Source organism: Dasypus novemcinctus, chromosome 1 (genome assembly GCF_030445035.2).
Source record: "Dasypus novemcinctus isolate mDasNov1 chromosome 1, mDasNov1.1.hap2, whole genome shotgun sequence".
Classification (NCBI taxonomy): domain Eukaryota; kingdom Metazoa; phylum Chordata; class Mammalia; order Cingulata; family Dasypodidae; genus Dasypus; species Dasypus novemcinctus.
The window spans coordinates 187065076-187077088 of NC_080673.1; the positions used below are offsets into that span (position 1 = coordinate 187065076).

A 12013-nucleotide genomic window follows, 5' to 3' on the forward strand; every position below is an offset into this window, starting at 1 on the left:
GACCGGTTTCCACTTAGAAATGGCATCCACCCAGGTCCCCCAGGCCAAGCAATTGAGAGTTGGAGGGCATTTTAATTCCGTTTGCCCAGAACTTTCAGAGAACTGGTCAATTTCACCCTTCTTCAAGAAACAGAATTTGAATCCTGGGGTCAAAGAAGTCAGCATTTTCATTTAGTTCTCTCAAAAGTAGCCATTGCCTCAAATGGTCTTTTGGTTTGCCTTTCGGTTCCCAAACATCTCCAGGGCCTTTGTTTGCCTCAGAGGGCAATGGCCCAGGGCGATGATGTCTATACCAAAGGTACAGTGGCCAGGGCCCTTAAAAGAAGCCTTCCCTGGGGATGTTCATCTGAAATGCCTCCCAGTTTCCTGCTTCCCCACCCCCGCTCTCCAAGGGGTTGTTCTTTATCTTGGCCTCGCCCTGCTCACCTTGGCGTGGAGAGCCAGCGTTTCCCAACACCTAGTCAAGTCGCCTGACTGATTCTGGCTTCCGTTGGGAAAATTTCCTGTCTAGGAGTTCCTGGCGCTCAGCCCGGTTCTGGAGAAGGGCATCTCCTTGCGCTTCCCTTCCGATGTCCTTCAAACTCAGCTTAACTTTGGGCAGGAACACCTCGAGTCTAGCTCTTTGAACCACTGGAGGATCCAGCTGCAGGTTCTTTGCAAAGACGCCGTGTGAAGGCCCTCCCCAGAGCCAAGGACCGCGCGTGGCAACTGGGGGTTCCCGAAGCGCCCGCTGATAACCGGCTGACCACTCTCGGAGGGGCCCCTTAGCAGCCCCAAGTCGCCTCCGGTGGTCTTTCGGGTCCGGCTGCTGCGTCGCCAGAACGGGCGCGCTAACTCCCGTACGCGCTCCCCATCCGGAGAGCCGGCTGCGGGTGGCAGGGGCGGCGCCCGACCCGGCCAAGAGCTGGGGCGCAGCGTCCAGGAGCCCGATCCTCGCCGCCCGCGCTTTCGTCCGCCCGGCTCCCGCAGGGCTGACCACGCCGCCCCGCGCGCCCCCGCGGCGGAGCCCAGCACAGCGCCCGCGGCGCCCTCCTCCGGCCTCCGCCCGCACCTGCAGCCGGTCCCGCGCACCCTGCCCTCCGCCGCCGCCGCCCCGCTCGCTCCCAGCGCCGCGGACGCTCCCGGGCCAGGCGGCGGGTGCGCTCGGGTGCCAGACCCTTCGACAGCCGCCGCAGGGCGAGTTGACTCCCGAGTCCAGCTTCCTCGGCGTGCGTCCTCCAGTATGAATGTGCGGAGGGTGGAGAGCATCTCGGCTCAGCTGGAGGAAGCGAGCTCCACAGGCGGTAGGATGCGCCAAGCTTGCGAGCGGGCGCCCCGTTTCCAGCCTCCTCCTACCCTCGCCAGCCGAGACGGGGCTGCCCCTTCCTGGGCTGGGGACGCTTGTTGCCTTTGCTGCATGAGACACAGTCACCCAGGAGGGACTGGGAAGGGGAGGTGGGAGCAGCGGGAGTGGGGGTGCGAAGGAGAGAGGGTGCAAGCGAGATCCAGGTCGGGAAGGAAAAGATGTTTGAAGTGTGTTTGAAACTCGCCGGTGGCAGGGTTCCCTGCGAGCCTGTGCGTACTTTTGCCTTCTCTGAAAATTTCCGAGGTTGTTTATGCATCTGCCAGATGACTTCAGACCTCTACACTTCCTTCCTCTAACACCTGGGGACAACTGAGCTGAAGTAGTATTGATCCTCTCCCTCCACTTTCCCTTTATGTTCCAACCCATTACTTCATTAAAACTCTATTTTTGTTCCCTCGTAAGGTACAGGCGGAATGTTTCCCATGTCAGGTTCTCCAGCAGGAGCGTATGTCTTGTTTTATTGCCAGTTTCAATTTAGTGTGTTCAGAGAAAATGGTCCTCAGCGACACTCGGAAATAATTTATATGCAGTACAGCCTTGGAAAGGTACTCGCAGTCTGTGCAAGGAGCTCGGCTTTTAGAGTGGCATGCATTCTGCAAAAGCAGGGAACGATGTTCGGCGGAGTTGAGTGGGATCCCTTGTGAAATAGGGGATGGTGACCTACGCAGCCAATCTTTGATGGAGTCGGTTTGTTTCTAGGTGGCTTCGAAACAAATGTGTACAGTTTGTTAAGGGAGCCCTAAATCCACAGAAGGTGGTTGTAGTGAACACGAGGTAAAGGGCTGGACGTTTCCTGTATTATGTAAACTAAGGGGTCACAAAGATTACAACATAGTTTGGGATTACAGGAGGAAAACTTGGATTTGAGGATTGGGAAGTTGCATGGAAAGGGATGTTTCCACATTCTGCTGGTTTAGTACTTGGAAATGAAGTCACTTAAATAACTTGAGTTTACCACTCTGATTTATGGACACTCAGAAATGGACAGCCCCCCTTTTCCCCCATCCTTCCACTAGTTGAGGTAACTTGGAGGACACTGGTCTCATCTGAATGTTCAATTTTAAAGAGAAAAGTCTTGGTCCATTGTAGGCTTGAAAAATAATCTCTCTTTTAAAGCCCCAAATTTGACTTGAAACGATGTGTAGTTCTGATTTCACTTAAACCAGTATCTGCCCACTCATTACAAACCAAATGCTTCTAGGATCTAACTTAGGGATGTTCATCATCTTTAAAAGAGAGAATTTTTCCAGAGTGGCGTTTTATGTGTACCGGGCTAAGTTGTTTTTAGATCAGGGGTTGAGTTTCAAAGTCTCTGTCTTCGCAGTTCTTTAGAATAAGAATAGGGCAGACAGCTGTCTTTTTTAGGGACTCTACTGGTGCACAAGGCAGCAGTAGGAACTCAGAGCTAGAACAGGCTGCAAGTACAGAAGTCTCAGGAACTGGGCAGCTTGTGTTGCACACCTTCTCAGTGATAATAGCTTTCAGTCTGGGTCTTGTCTGTAATGGGCCCTACGGGAAGGGAATGAGAGCTCCCAGGCTATTCCTAGTGCTTTGGGGTGGCCATAGTCTCTAGTTTGTCAGAGATTATGCTTGAATTGATTTGACACCTATTTCTTGAATTTATTTTTTTATTCACAATTTTTTAGAGTTAATTGTCATGATGAGAAGGATAAAAAGGAAAAATGGTTTATTCTTGTTGTTTTGAAGTTAATATTAGAGACTATTCCCTCAAAATATATAGTCTATACTATTTTGAACAAATATATACTTAGTTCTTTTGCTATTTGTGTTCAGATATAGGGTGGTTTTTGCAAATCCTGGCATTAAGGAAGGCGGTTTGCCGTTTTTAAAGGCTTGAGCTCTGCTGGCTGTCCTTGTTTTAAAACGATCATCCTTGACTTTTTGTTTACTTTCAAATAAATAGGACATTTGCATAACTTCTAAAATATACCATGATACTTTTCCCTTTAATACATGTCTCTTGGGTAGAAATTTACAAAATGACTTAATGTGAATGTAAACAAATTTTAGCTGGAGGCTCCAACTCAGAGAAATGTATGGAGATGAGAGAGAAATTAGGAACTGGGAGAGAGAGTGTGTGTGTGTGTGTGTGTGTGTGCGCGCGTGCGCGCATTTTATGACCTGGCTCTAGAGACATAAACTGTGAGGAATGTTTGAATAAAGGAAAGTAAAAAGGAAATTGTAGGAAACAGTGAGAACAGGAGTAAGACATGTTGCTAAAACTTTATGGCAATACAGTTAAGAAAGCTCATTCCTTGCTCTCATTTCAACAGGTAATGCATTTAATATGCTAGCTAATCGGCACGACTTCTAATTCTCTGTAGATGACACTTTTCATGCTGCAGATTTCAGAAAATGAAGAACTGCAAATAAGTAATATGCAAGTTTAGAAGGTTTCTTACGAATGATAACACTCATTTCCCCCTACCTCTCATCAGCTTCCATGAAAAACTAAAAGCCAGCCTAAAATATATTTTTTGCTTCGTTGTCTATAATCATTATTTTGCTCCCATGCTATAAAATCAAACAAAACCCTGCTATCAGTGAGGGAACAGAGGGAGACGATAATTTAACAGTATATTTGAAAGGGAATTCGAAATAAGGTCAGAGGAAAAAAACTGACAAAATTATTCATTGGTGTCCTTAATTTGTGTCATCTAACTTAGGGATGGCAGATGTTATGTGATGTAATCTACAACTAGAAGTGGGGAGGAAAATCTGTTTCTTAGTAGTAGAGTGAAAAATCTCTTCAATTTTAAATTGTAGTTTGATGGATGTGTTGGAGCTTCTGCTTAAGTTTTGTGCCTTTTAAGAATAAGGTAAACTCAAATGACTGACTTCACAAGGTGATTAATGAAAAGTCCATTTACTCTGAAGTCAAGAAGAGCTTTTCATTGCCCAAGGCAATTTTCTGTTTTATTTGTTATTCAAATGTAAGGAAATACTGAACAAATGATATGATGATGTGTTAAAATTCAACTCCCTCCCCCAACTTTGCTGCACATTTTTGTGTGGCTTATGTTTATGCACCCTTTCATAAAATAAGGATATGCTTGGTTTGGAAATTAATGAGCCATGCAATAGAAAATATGTGTGCAAGATTTCTTTAGAATCCTCAACAAGAGAGTGGCCAAATTATCTGAATCTAGACTTAACGTATAGGGTCCTTCTTATTCTATTTATCCCTTTGTTTTCCTTGTCGTCACTGTTTTCCTAAAACATTTGGGTAATATTCCATAGGAGAGTATACTTGTTTATTCATAGCCTCCCTTCTCAGGGACTATTTCAACAGATTAAAGTGTGTGTGTCTTTGTGTGTGAGAGAGAGAGACAGAGAGACAGACAGAGACAGAGAAACAGAGGCAGAATGATAATGAGTGTTTTATTTTTTCAAGCACCCTTCATCATCTTTTAAAATATTTTAAGGCTGTATAGCGGCACTGGTCACTCTAAGTCTATTCATCCTTGGTCTTGATTCACCCAGTTATTTTGCAAAATGGTTCATTTGGTTAAAGGTCCTAATAACCTTTACTCAAGTCTCATCATCTTGTACTCACTGAGAATTTTATGCTGTTTACCAATACTCTTTAGAAGGCTTGAACTCTGTGAGAGCAGTGCTATTGTATCCTGTCCATCACCGTATCCCTGTCTGATGTGTAATATTTTTGAATGCATGAAGTCTTCTCCCTTGCCTTCTATGATATTGCATTATTCTACTTCATCCTAATTCTCTCAGATCTCTTTCTCTGACCCTTATTTCTTTTTTTTTTTTTTGACCATTTTAAGCAGCTTTTCGTAAGGTTCCATTTAATTCTCCTTTCCATCCATATTCTCTTCCTAATAAAACTGTGACTTCAAATCTTACCTTGATGCAGAGGTCTCCTTAGTCTATTATTCTGGCACCCTCACTTCCCAAAGTACCAGATGGACGTTTTCATGCCCTTCTGGTTAGAACCATCAGTAAGTTTTGCCAGCACCTCAAAGTCACTATGTCAGAAAAAGCACATCCTCTCTTCTAAAAATAATTTATTAAGGTCCAAATATTGCTAATGGTGGCGTCATACTTTGAGGAATACAATTCATAAGAAATGAAAGTGCCTCCTTCTCTGTGGTCTACCCTATTCCAATACTTCCTTCCCTTCCATATGGAATCAGTCAGCAGGATCTATTGATCTTCTTCTAGCTTTGATGTCTATCTCCTCCTTCAATTCTCCTTACTACCACCGAAGTTTAGGTCCTTACCAACACATCCTGGGCCATGATGGTCACCTCCCATTTGCACTTAGTGCCTCCACTCTCTTCCTCTTCAAAGCCAATTAAATTTACTAAAATCTGATTTGGATCAGATCATTCTACTGTTCAATAAACTCTGATGCCTTTTAATTACTTAATGGAACCCAAACCACAATTTCCTTAGCTTGATATGCAAGGCTCTCACCATATGGTGACAACCTTCCTCCCCAATCATATCTCCTCTGGCTCTCCTAGGTTTACAGCTTGGCCTAGCTGAACTGAAGTGCTCTGTAGTATCCAAACATATCCCAACTTGTGCTTACTGCTGTGAATTACTTTCCTGTTCCAACACTATCTATTGTGGATCTATGCATCTGCCAAGACCCTTCTGAACTGCAGTGTCCTTCTCATGTAACTCTAAGATTTCTCCCAGCCTCCTTTCCAGAGAATTATTCTTTGAATTTGCATAGGTCATTTTCCTTTTATTTTGATCTATAACTGAATGACAAAGTAGAATCAGCTATATGTGGTTGTCTTATTTGTAGCTATTAAATTGAAACCCCTTCACGGCAGGTACCATACATGAATTAGTCTTTTTTTTTTTTTGACTTTTTTTTTCTTTTTTTTATTGACTTTGTAATAATATTACATTAAAAATATATATGTGAGGTCCCATTCAACCCCACCCCCCCACCCCACCTCTCCCCCACCAGCAACACTCGTTCCCATCATCGTGACACATCCATTGGATTTGGTAAGTACATCTTTGGGCACCTCTGCACCTCATAGTCAATGGTCCACATCATGGCCCATACTCTCCCCCATTCCATCCAGTGGGCCCTGTGAGGATTTACAATGTCCGGTGATTGCCTCTGAAGCACCATCCAGGGCAGCTCCATGTCCCAAAGACGCCTCCACCTCTCATCTCTTCTTGCCTTTCCCCATACCCATCAGCCACCATGTCCACTTTTCCCAATCCAATGCCACCTCTTCTATGTGGACATTGGATTGGTTGTGTCCATTGCACCTCTATGTCAAGAGGAGGGTCAGATTCCACATGGATGCTGGATGCAATCCTCCCACTTTCAGTTGTAATCACTCTAGGCTCCATGGTGTGGTGGTTGTCCTTCTTCAACTCCATCTTAGCTGAGTGTGGTAAGTCCAATAAATCAGATTGTAGGTGCTGGAGTCTGTTGAGGCTCAGGACCTGGCTATCACATTGTCAGTCCAGAGATTCAAATCCCCTAAATATATCTTAAACCCCAACGTTAACTGCACCTTCAGCACATTAGCATGAAAGTCTTATGAAGGGAGATCCCATCTGGGTCCAGATTCATCACACATAAACACCATTTCCAAAGAGGGGCCCTCTGACCTGGTAGTTAACCCCATCGGCCATGACCATAACTCCCATGGGTCTCTTTAGCCCTCAAAGGAACCAATATCTGGGGGTTGTATCTGCTTTATCTGTCTCTCTGACTCTGCTCAGTTGTGCATAAGGGCAATCCTTCTGCCAGCCTCCAGACTCTTTTTTAGAAACTGAATTAGTCATTTTTGTACTCCCAGGAAGTAATGGTACAAGGTACCAAAAGTAGATGGTGGAGAAGGTTTATTGAATTTAAACCATATTGCCACAGGGTAGACCCACCAAAATCCCCAAATTACAATTTGCATTTGATTGTTTATTAAGCCATCTGCCTGAAGTGACAGTCTTTTCTGTTTGCCTGTCTTTTCCCTGCAAACTCGTGTGTAGAAATACAGCACCAGGATAGTGTTCGTTTGAACTGAACATGGTCTGGCATCTACAATGTCATGGTTAAGGTAATTTCCTTTGTTTCTGAAGGAGGTTGTAAAAGATGCCCAGGCTTTTCTGTGTATGTAGAACGATAATGGTCAGTGTTGTCTTTGGATGGTATTGCCTTGATTCTCCCTCATCTTCAAGACCTTCCCGGGTTATCACATCCAGAAATCAATAGTCCAAAGGGCCACCAGTGAGTGATTAGCACATCTTCCAGCTCTTCCCCCAATAAAACAGTGGAAAGATTAGTTAAGTACTCACCTAAAAAAAATGACTGTATTTGTCCCTACTACTCTGAGTTCATGTTATTGAGAGTAGTCCTTCTTAAAAGCTCTCCCGCCATGACTACCATCATTATCATCAGCTTCGTCATTATCCTCATCAGATGGTGAATCTTTGCATCAATGACTGTGGAAAGGAATGGAAACATTTTAAAAACGGAGATATCACTGAATGTATACACATCCGCTTCCTTTCCTTAAGAGCGTTTTCTTCCATAGCTGGCTTCACAATGAGAATCAGATTGCATCAGGTGGAAATTCAGAGGCAAGTGGAAGCTGTGCCAGTACTGGGATGAGATGAGTCTCAGCTCTTTTCCTCTCAGTACTGTGGCTGAGTACCTTCTCCTGGATGCATGTGTATGCGTATAGCTTTAGAGAGTCTGAAAAAGGACACTCTCTCTGCTTAAATATTAAAGTTCTCTGCAAGTGCTGACAATGTAAGGGATATTTTAAAGAGGGGTATAAATATAGAATTTGCCACGTTGAGCACGTGGCTTTCACGCCCATATTCAGGATTGATTTTTCTTCCTGGGTAAACGCAGCCAGTGTCGTTGAATGGCTCTCCCCTTGGAAATAGGTTATAAGTTGAAATACACTATGGAGGTTTTATTGACATTTTTGAAATGTCTCTCCTTTATATATTCTCTCCCAATTATTTATTTAGGTAAAAGGAGTCAAAATGCTTTATAGCACCAATTGATAATTTCTTGGCTACCTGAAATTTGGCTTGGCTTAGGGAAATGTCCCCTCTTGTATTCAGGCAGCATCTGCTCATGAATAGTGAGGAAGAAGTCTCGAGGGAATTAGAACTGGCGTTTTTTAAAAAAATTAGATGTTCACTTTAAAAAGGTTTCAGGGGAAAAATATACCTCCATCCCCAGACTTTAACATTTATTAATATTTTGAAGGATCTTTTAAGTCAAGCAGTTTATTTAAGAAATGACATTATCTGCAGCCCAAATGGGAATCAAAATGAGATTTGATTGATGTAGTAACTACTGCAGTCTACTGGCTAAATGGGTGCATTCTCGCCTTCCTTCTTTCTCTCTCCCACTTTTGTCATCTTTGTGGTACTGTATGCAAATTATGTTACAGCTGCTAAAGGGGATCTCAGGAATTTCCCCAAATCTGTATTTTTTTTTTACACGTGAAGACATGACTTTCTAATGTCTTCATGAGTTTCATAATCAATTGGGATGAAAATAGCACATGTAATTATAAAACTGAGACACATTTCAGAATGGATATTACCCCAGCGGTTGTATTTGGTGTTTTAATGTATTTGAATAAATTTTCATTAGGGAAGTATGTGAAACTACATATTAAAAATGGCCTAGCCAAAGTCTGTCATCCATGTTTTGTATATGGTACATATTCCAGAGATGTTTGGAATAAATAAAAATATATTATATATGGTTATATCTAGGGTTTGTGATACACTCAAACCTATTTTATCACTGGGCAAACTGATCCTCAAGTCTTCTTGTTTTGGAGTCAGAAGGAAATTTGACAAAACCGATATATATAATTAAGAAACAGACATTTCTAAAATAGTCCTGTCAAATCCAGTCTTGAGAACAAGTTTAATTTGGAGTGAAGTTTCATTTATAGAAATTGTAATTTACTTTAATTTAGACAGGTGAGGGCATAGAAAATAGCTATTGAATATAATGTTGCTATTCCTGTCTTTCCTAGTCTCTAAAATGATGGTAGTCATATCTACTCTTAGCTTATGAGGATCCTGTAATGATGAAGTGAGGTTAATTCAGCAAATATTTACAAAGAAACTACTTGGTGCCAGGGTGAGAGAGGTAGTGAGATGGCTGTTTAAAAGCAAGATTATTTCCAGTTGTCATTTCTTTCCAAGTGGATGCAGTGACAGCATACAGTGATGCTAAACTTGACCCTTCTCTCTTTGGGTCTTACAGAATAAAACTATCAAGGTAACTGGGTTCAAAATTCTGTATTTGTTCTATTGTCCAATATCTTCCTACCCTCCATCTATTTCTCACCTGTAGTATGGATTTATTTGCCAAATGCTTAAAGACATTATGAGATTATTTAAGCCATTTCAAAGAATTTTAAAACCTTCTGTGATGCTGGAATTCTATGGATAAATCCACTTTTTTTCTAAAACAAACATGATTTTGGCACTTAGAGAGTATAAAATGAGAAATAACTTCAGTTTAAAGATAGTCATAGAGTAGTTGAAAATGCTCAGTTCCCTTATTGCCAGTTTAAATAATGTTCCAGTAAAGGCAGAAGTATTTCAAATTAGTGTAGAAATTTTTAAATTAAATAGAATATTACTCTAAATTTTATCAAATTTAATTTTGTAGAGTCAATCATTTATTCATAAGGCTGTTATTATACTTGATTCTACTCTTGGGAGCACTTGTGAAAATTACTAATCCTGCTGATCTTTTACCACGTCTTTTCTAAGAATTACTAAATCACTCTTTTCATATCACATATTTCCCAAGCTCTCTTTAATTTGAGGCAGTCTCTTCCTACTTTCAAGCACATTATCACAATTTGTTACTCATTCCTTTTCCTCTCATTGCTGTTCAGCTTCACCATCGTTTCCTGCTGAAGTTGTGATCTTTGAGGGAGCTAACACCTCTGAAATATAGGTATACTACATCAATTTGAAGGTCAAAGGTAGTAAGGAGAGACATCTTTGGAGACAAGTATAAAACAATGAGAGTACAGAACTAGGCATTGAGGAATATGGGAAGAGGAAGGTGAAAACTGCAAAACACAACCATATGCAGGCATACGAAGTGAGGGTATTCTTCTGTCATGGGTTTACAGCATGAATCTGATATTTTGTTGGGAACATTGTAAGATAGATTTAAAAATGGTGACAGATTTAAACTGCAAAGCTAGAAGGTAATGCATGCTAATACTTCTGACATGATTTAGATACAGGATTTGTAGCTTAACCCTATAAAACTTCCTGGTTAAACTGAAGTTGAAGGTATGACCTTCAAATTAAAATTATTCATTAAAAAACAATACTTTCACAATAGTTCATCTTTCATAATGAAATGCAAAACCCAGAAAAACTATACTAGGAAGAGTGAACTACGAAGATAGAAATAAATGGTTAGAAACATTGTAATTTTAAATGCAATTACATTTGTCCTTGGATCCCTAAGCATAAGCTGTAGTTTTTCATAATTACCATTAGAATAGAATTTCACAGATGTAGAATTAACTTGGCAGGTCTCAAAAAGTGACAGATATAACTTCAACCTTGATGCAGTTTGTGTTCTGATATTTTAGAAACATTTTTGAGGCACTAAATTCAACACTGTTTCATTAAAACACATTTATCACTTACTATATGAGAGTCACTGTGCCAGCAAGTATTTCAGAATATGTCAAGATACGTGTTTTAGGATACAGGAATTAAATTTTTGTATCATAGTCCTCCCACACTCCAGAATTCTGCTTTATGTAACTTGTATAGTAATTGGGTAGACCATAATTTGCCTCATCTTCAAAAGTACATGTTCAGTCCCTTCATAGGACCCATATGGGTGTCTTTGGTGAAGAATGGTGGTAGCCAAAGGCCTCATGCTCTGTAAAATAATAAGTGGAAGAAGCAAAGAGTAGACTTCCAGTAATTACATGGTTTGATATTAAGTGATATTGGTCTCACAGATTCACATATAACAAAAAACAAGCATTAACCTTGCAGTCTAGATGATATTACTATTCCAGTTATTTAAAGTGGCTTCTCCAAATGTGTTGAACCCAGTTGTTGTTGTTTTTTCAGAAAATGTATACTGACCACCTATTATAGTCCAGGTATTGCTCTCAGTACTAGAGTTCAGAAATAAAATCTAACTCATGGGAAACCCTGAATCCAGCTGAAGAGTGGACATAGGAGAAGATAATTAGAATGTGAAAATCCCAATGATGGCACCAAGCACTGGGTGATTTGGAAGCACAGATATAATCACTTAATGCAGGCTGGAGAAGGTCAAAGTCAAAGAAAACTACATGGATAAAATTGGACTGAAGGGTGAGAATGAGTTTTCTAGGTGCGGTGATGGATGCCTCAGGCAGGAAAGACTGTGTTTCCAAGGCAGGACTGAGAAAACATGGTGGTACATCAGGGAACACTGAGACATTATGTGCAGCTACGGTGTGAGATAAAGGGGAGCCATGAGATGAGAAGCTGGATAGTAATCGGGGTCGGTGCAGGAAGGAAGTGGAAAGCTACTGATAAAATTTAGTCAAGAGCAGAGGATGATTGCATTTGCATCTTGGGAAGAAAATTCTTCAGTGATGTGGAAAACGGACAGGAAAGGGAGTGAAACAGCAG

The 12013-nt window shown here is 41.5% G+C and overlaps 1 protein-coding gene across 2 annotated transcripts in view; it reads left to right on the forward strand.

The window, feature by feature from the left end:
- Window positions 1-439: 439 nt before the first annotated feature.
- KCNIP4 (potassium voltage-gated channel interacting protein 4) overlaps window positions 440-12013 on the forward strand; it is a 1217739-nt gene continuing 1206165 nt past the window's right edge. Inside the window, exon 1 of one of the 2 annotated variants that reach the window (XM_004482470.3) lies at window positions 440-1283. In XM_004482470.3, coding sequence (XP_004482527.1) covers window positions 1223-1283 — 61 coding nt within the window. In that variant the 5' untranslated portion in view covers window positions 440-1222. The remainder of the gene's footprint in view (window positions 1284-12013) is intronic. The other variant, XM_004482474.2, reaches the window with a different exon arrangement.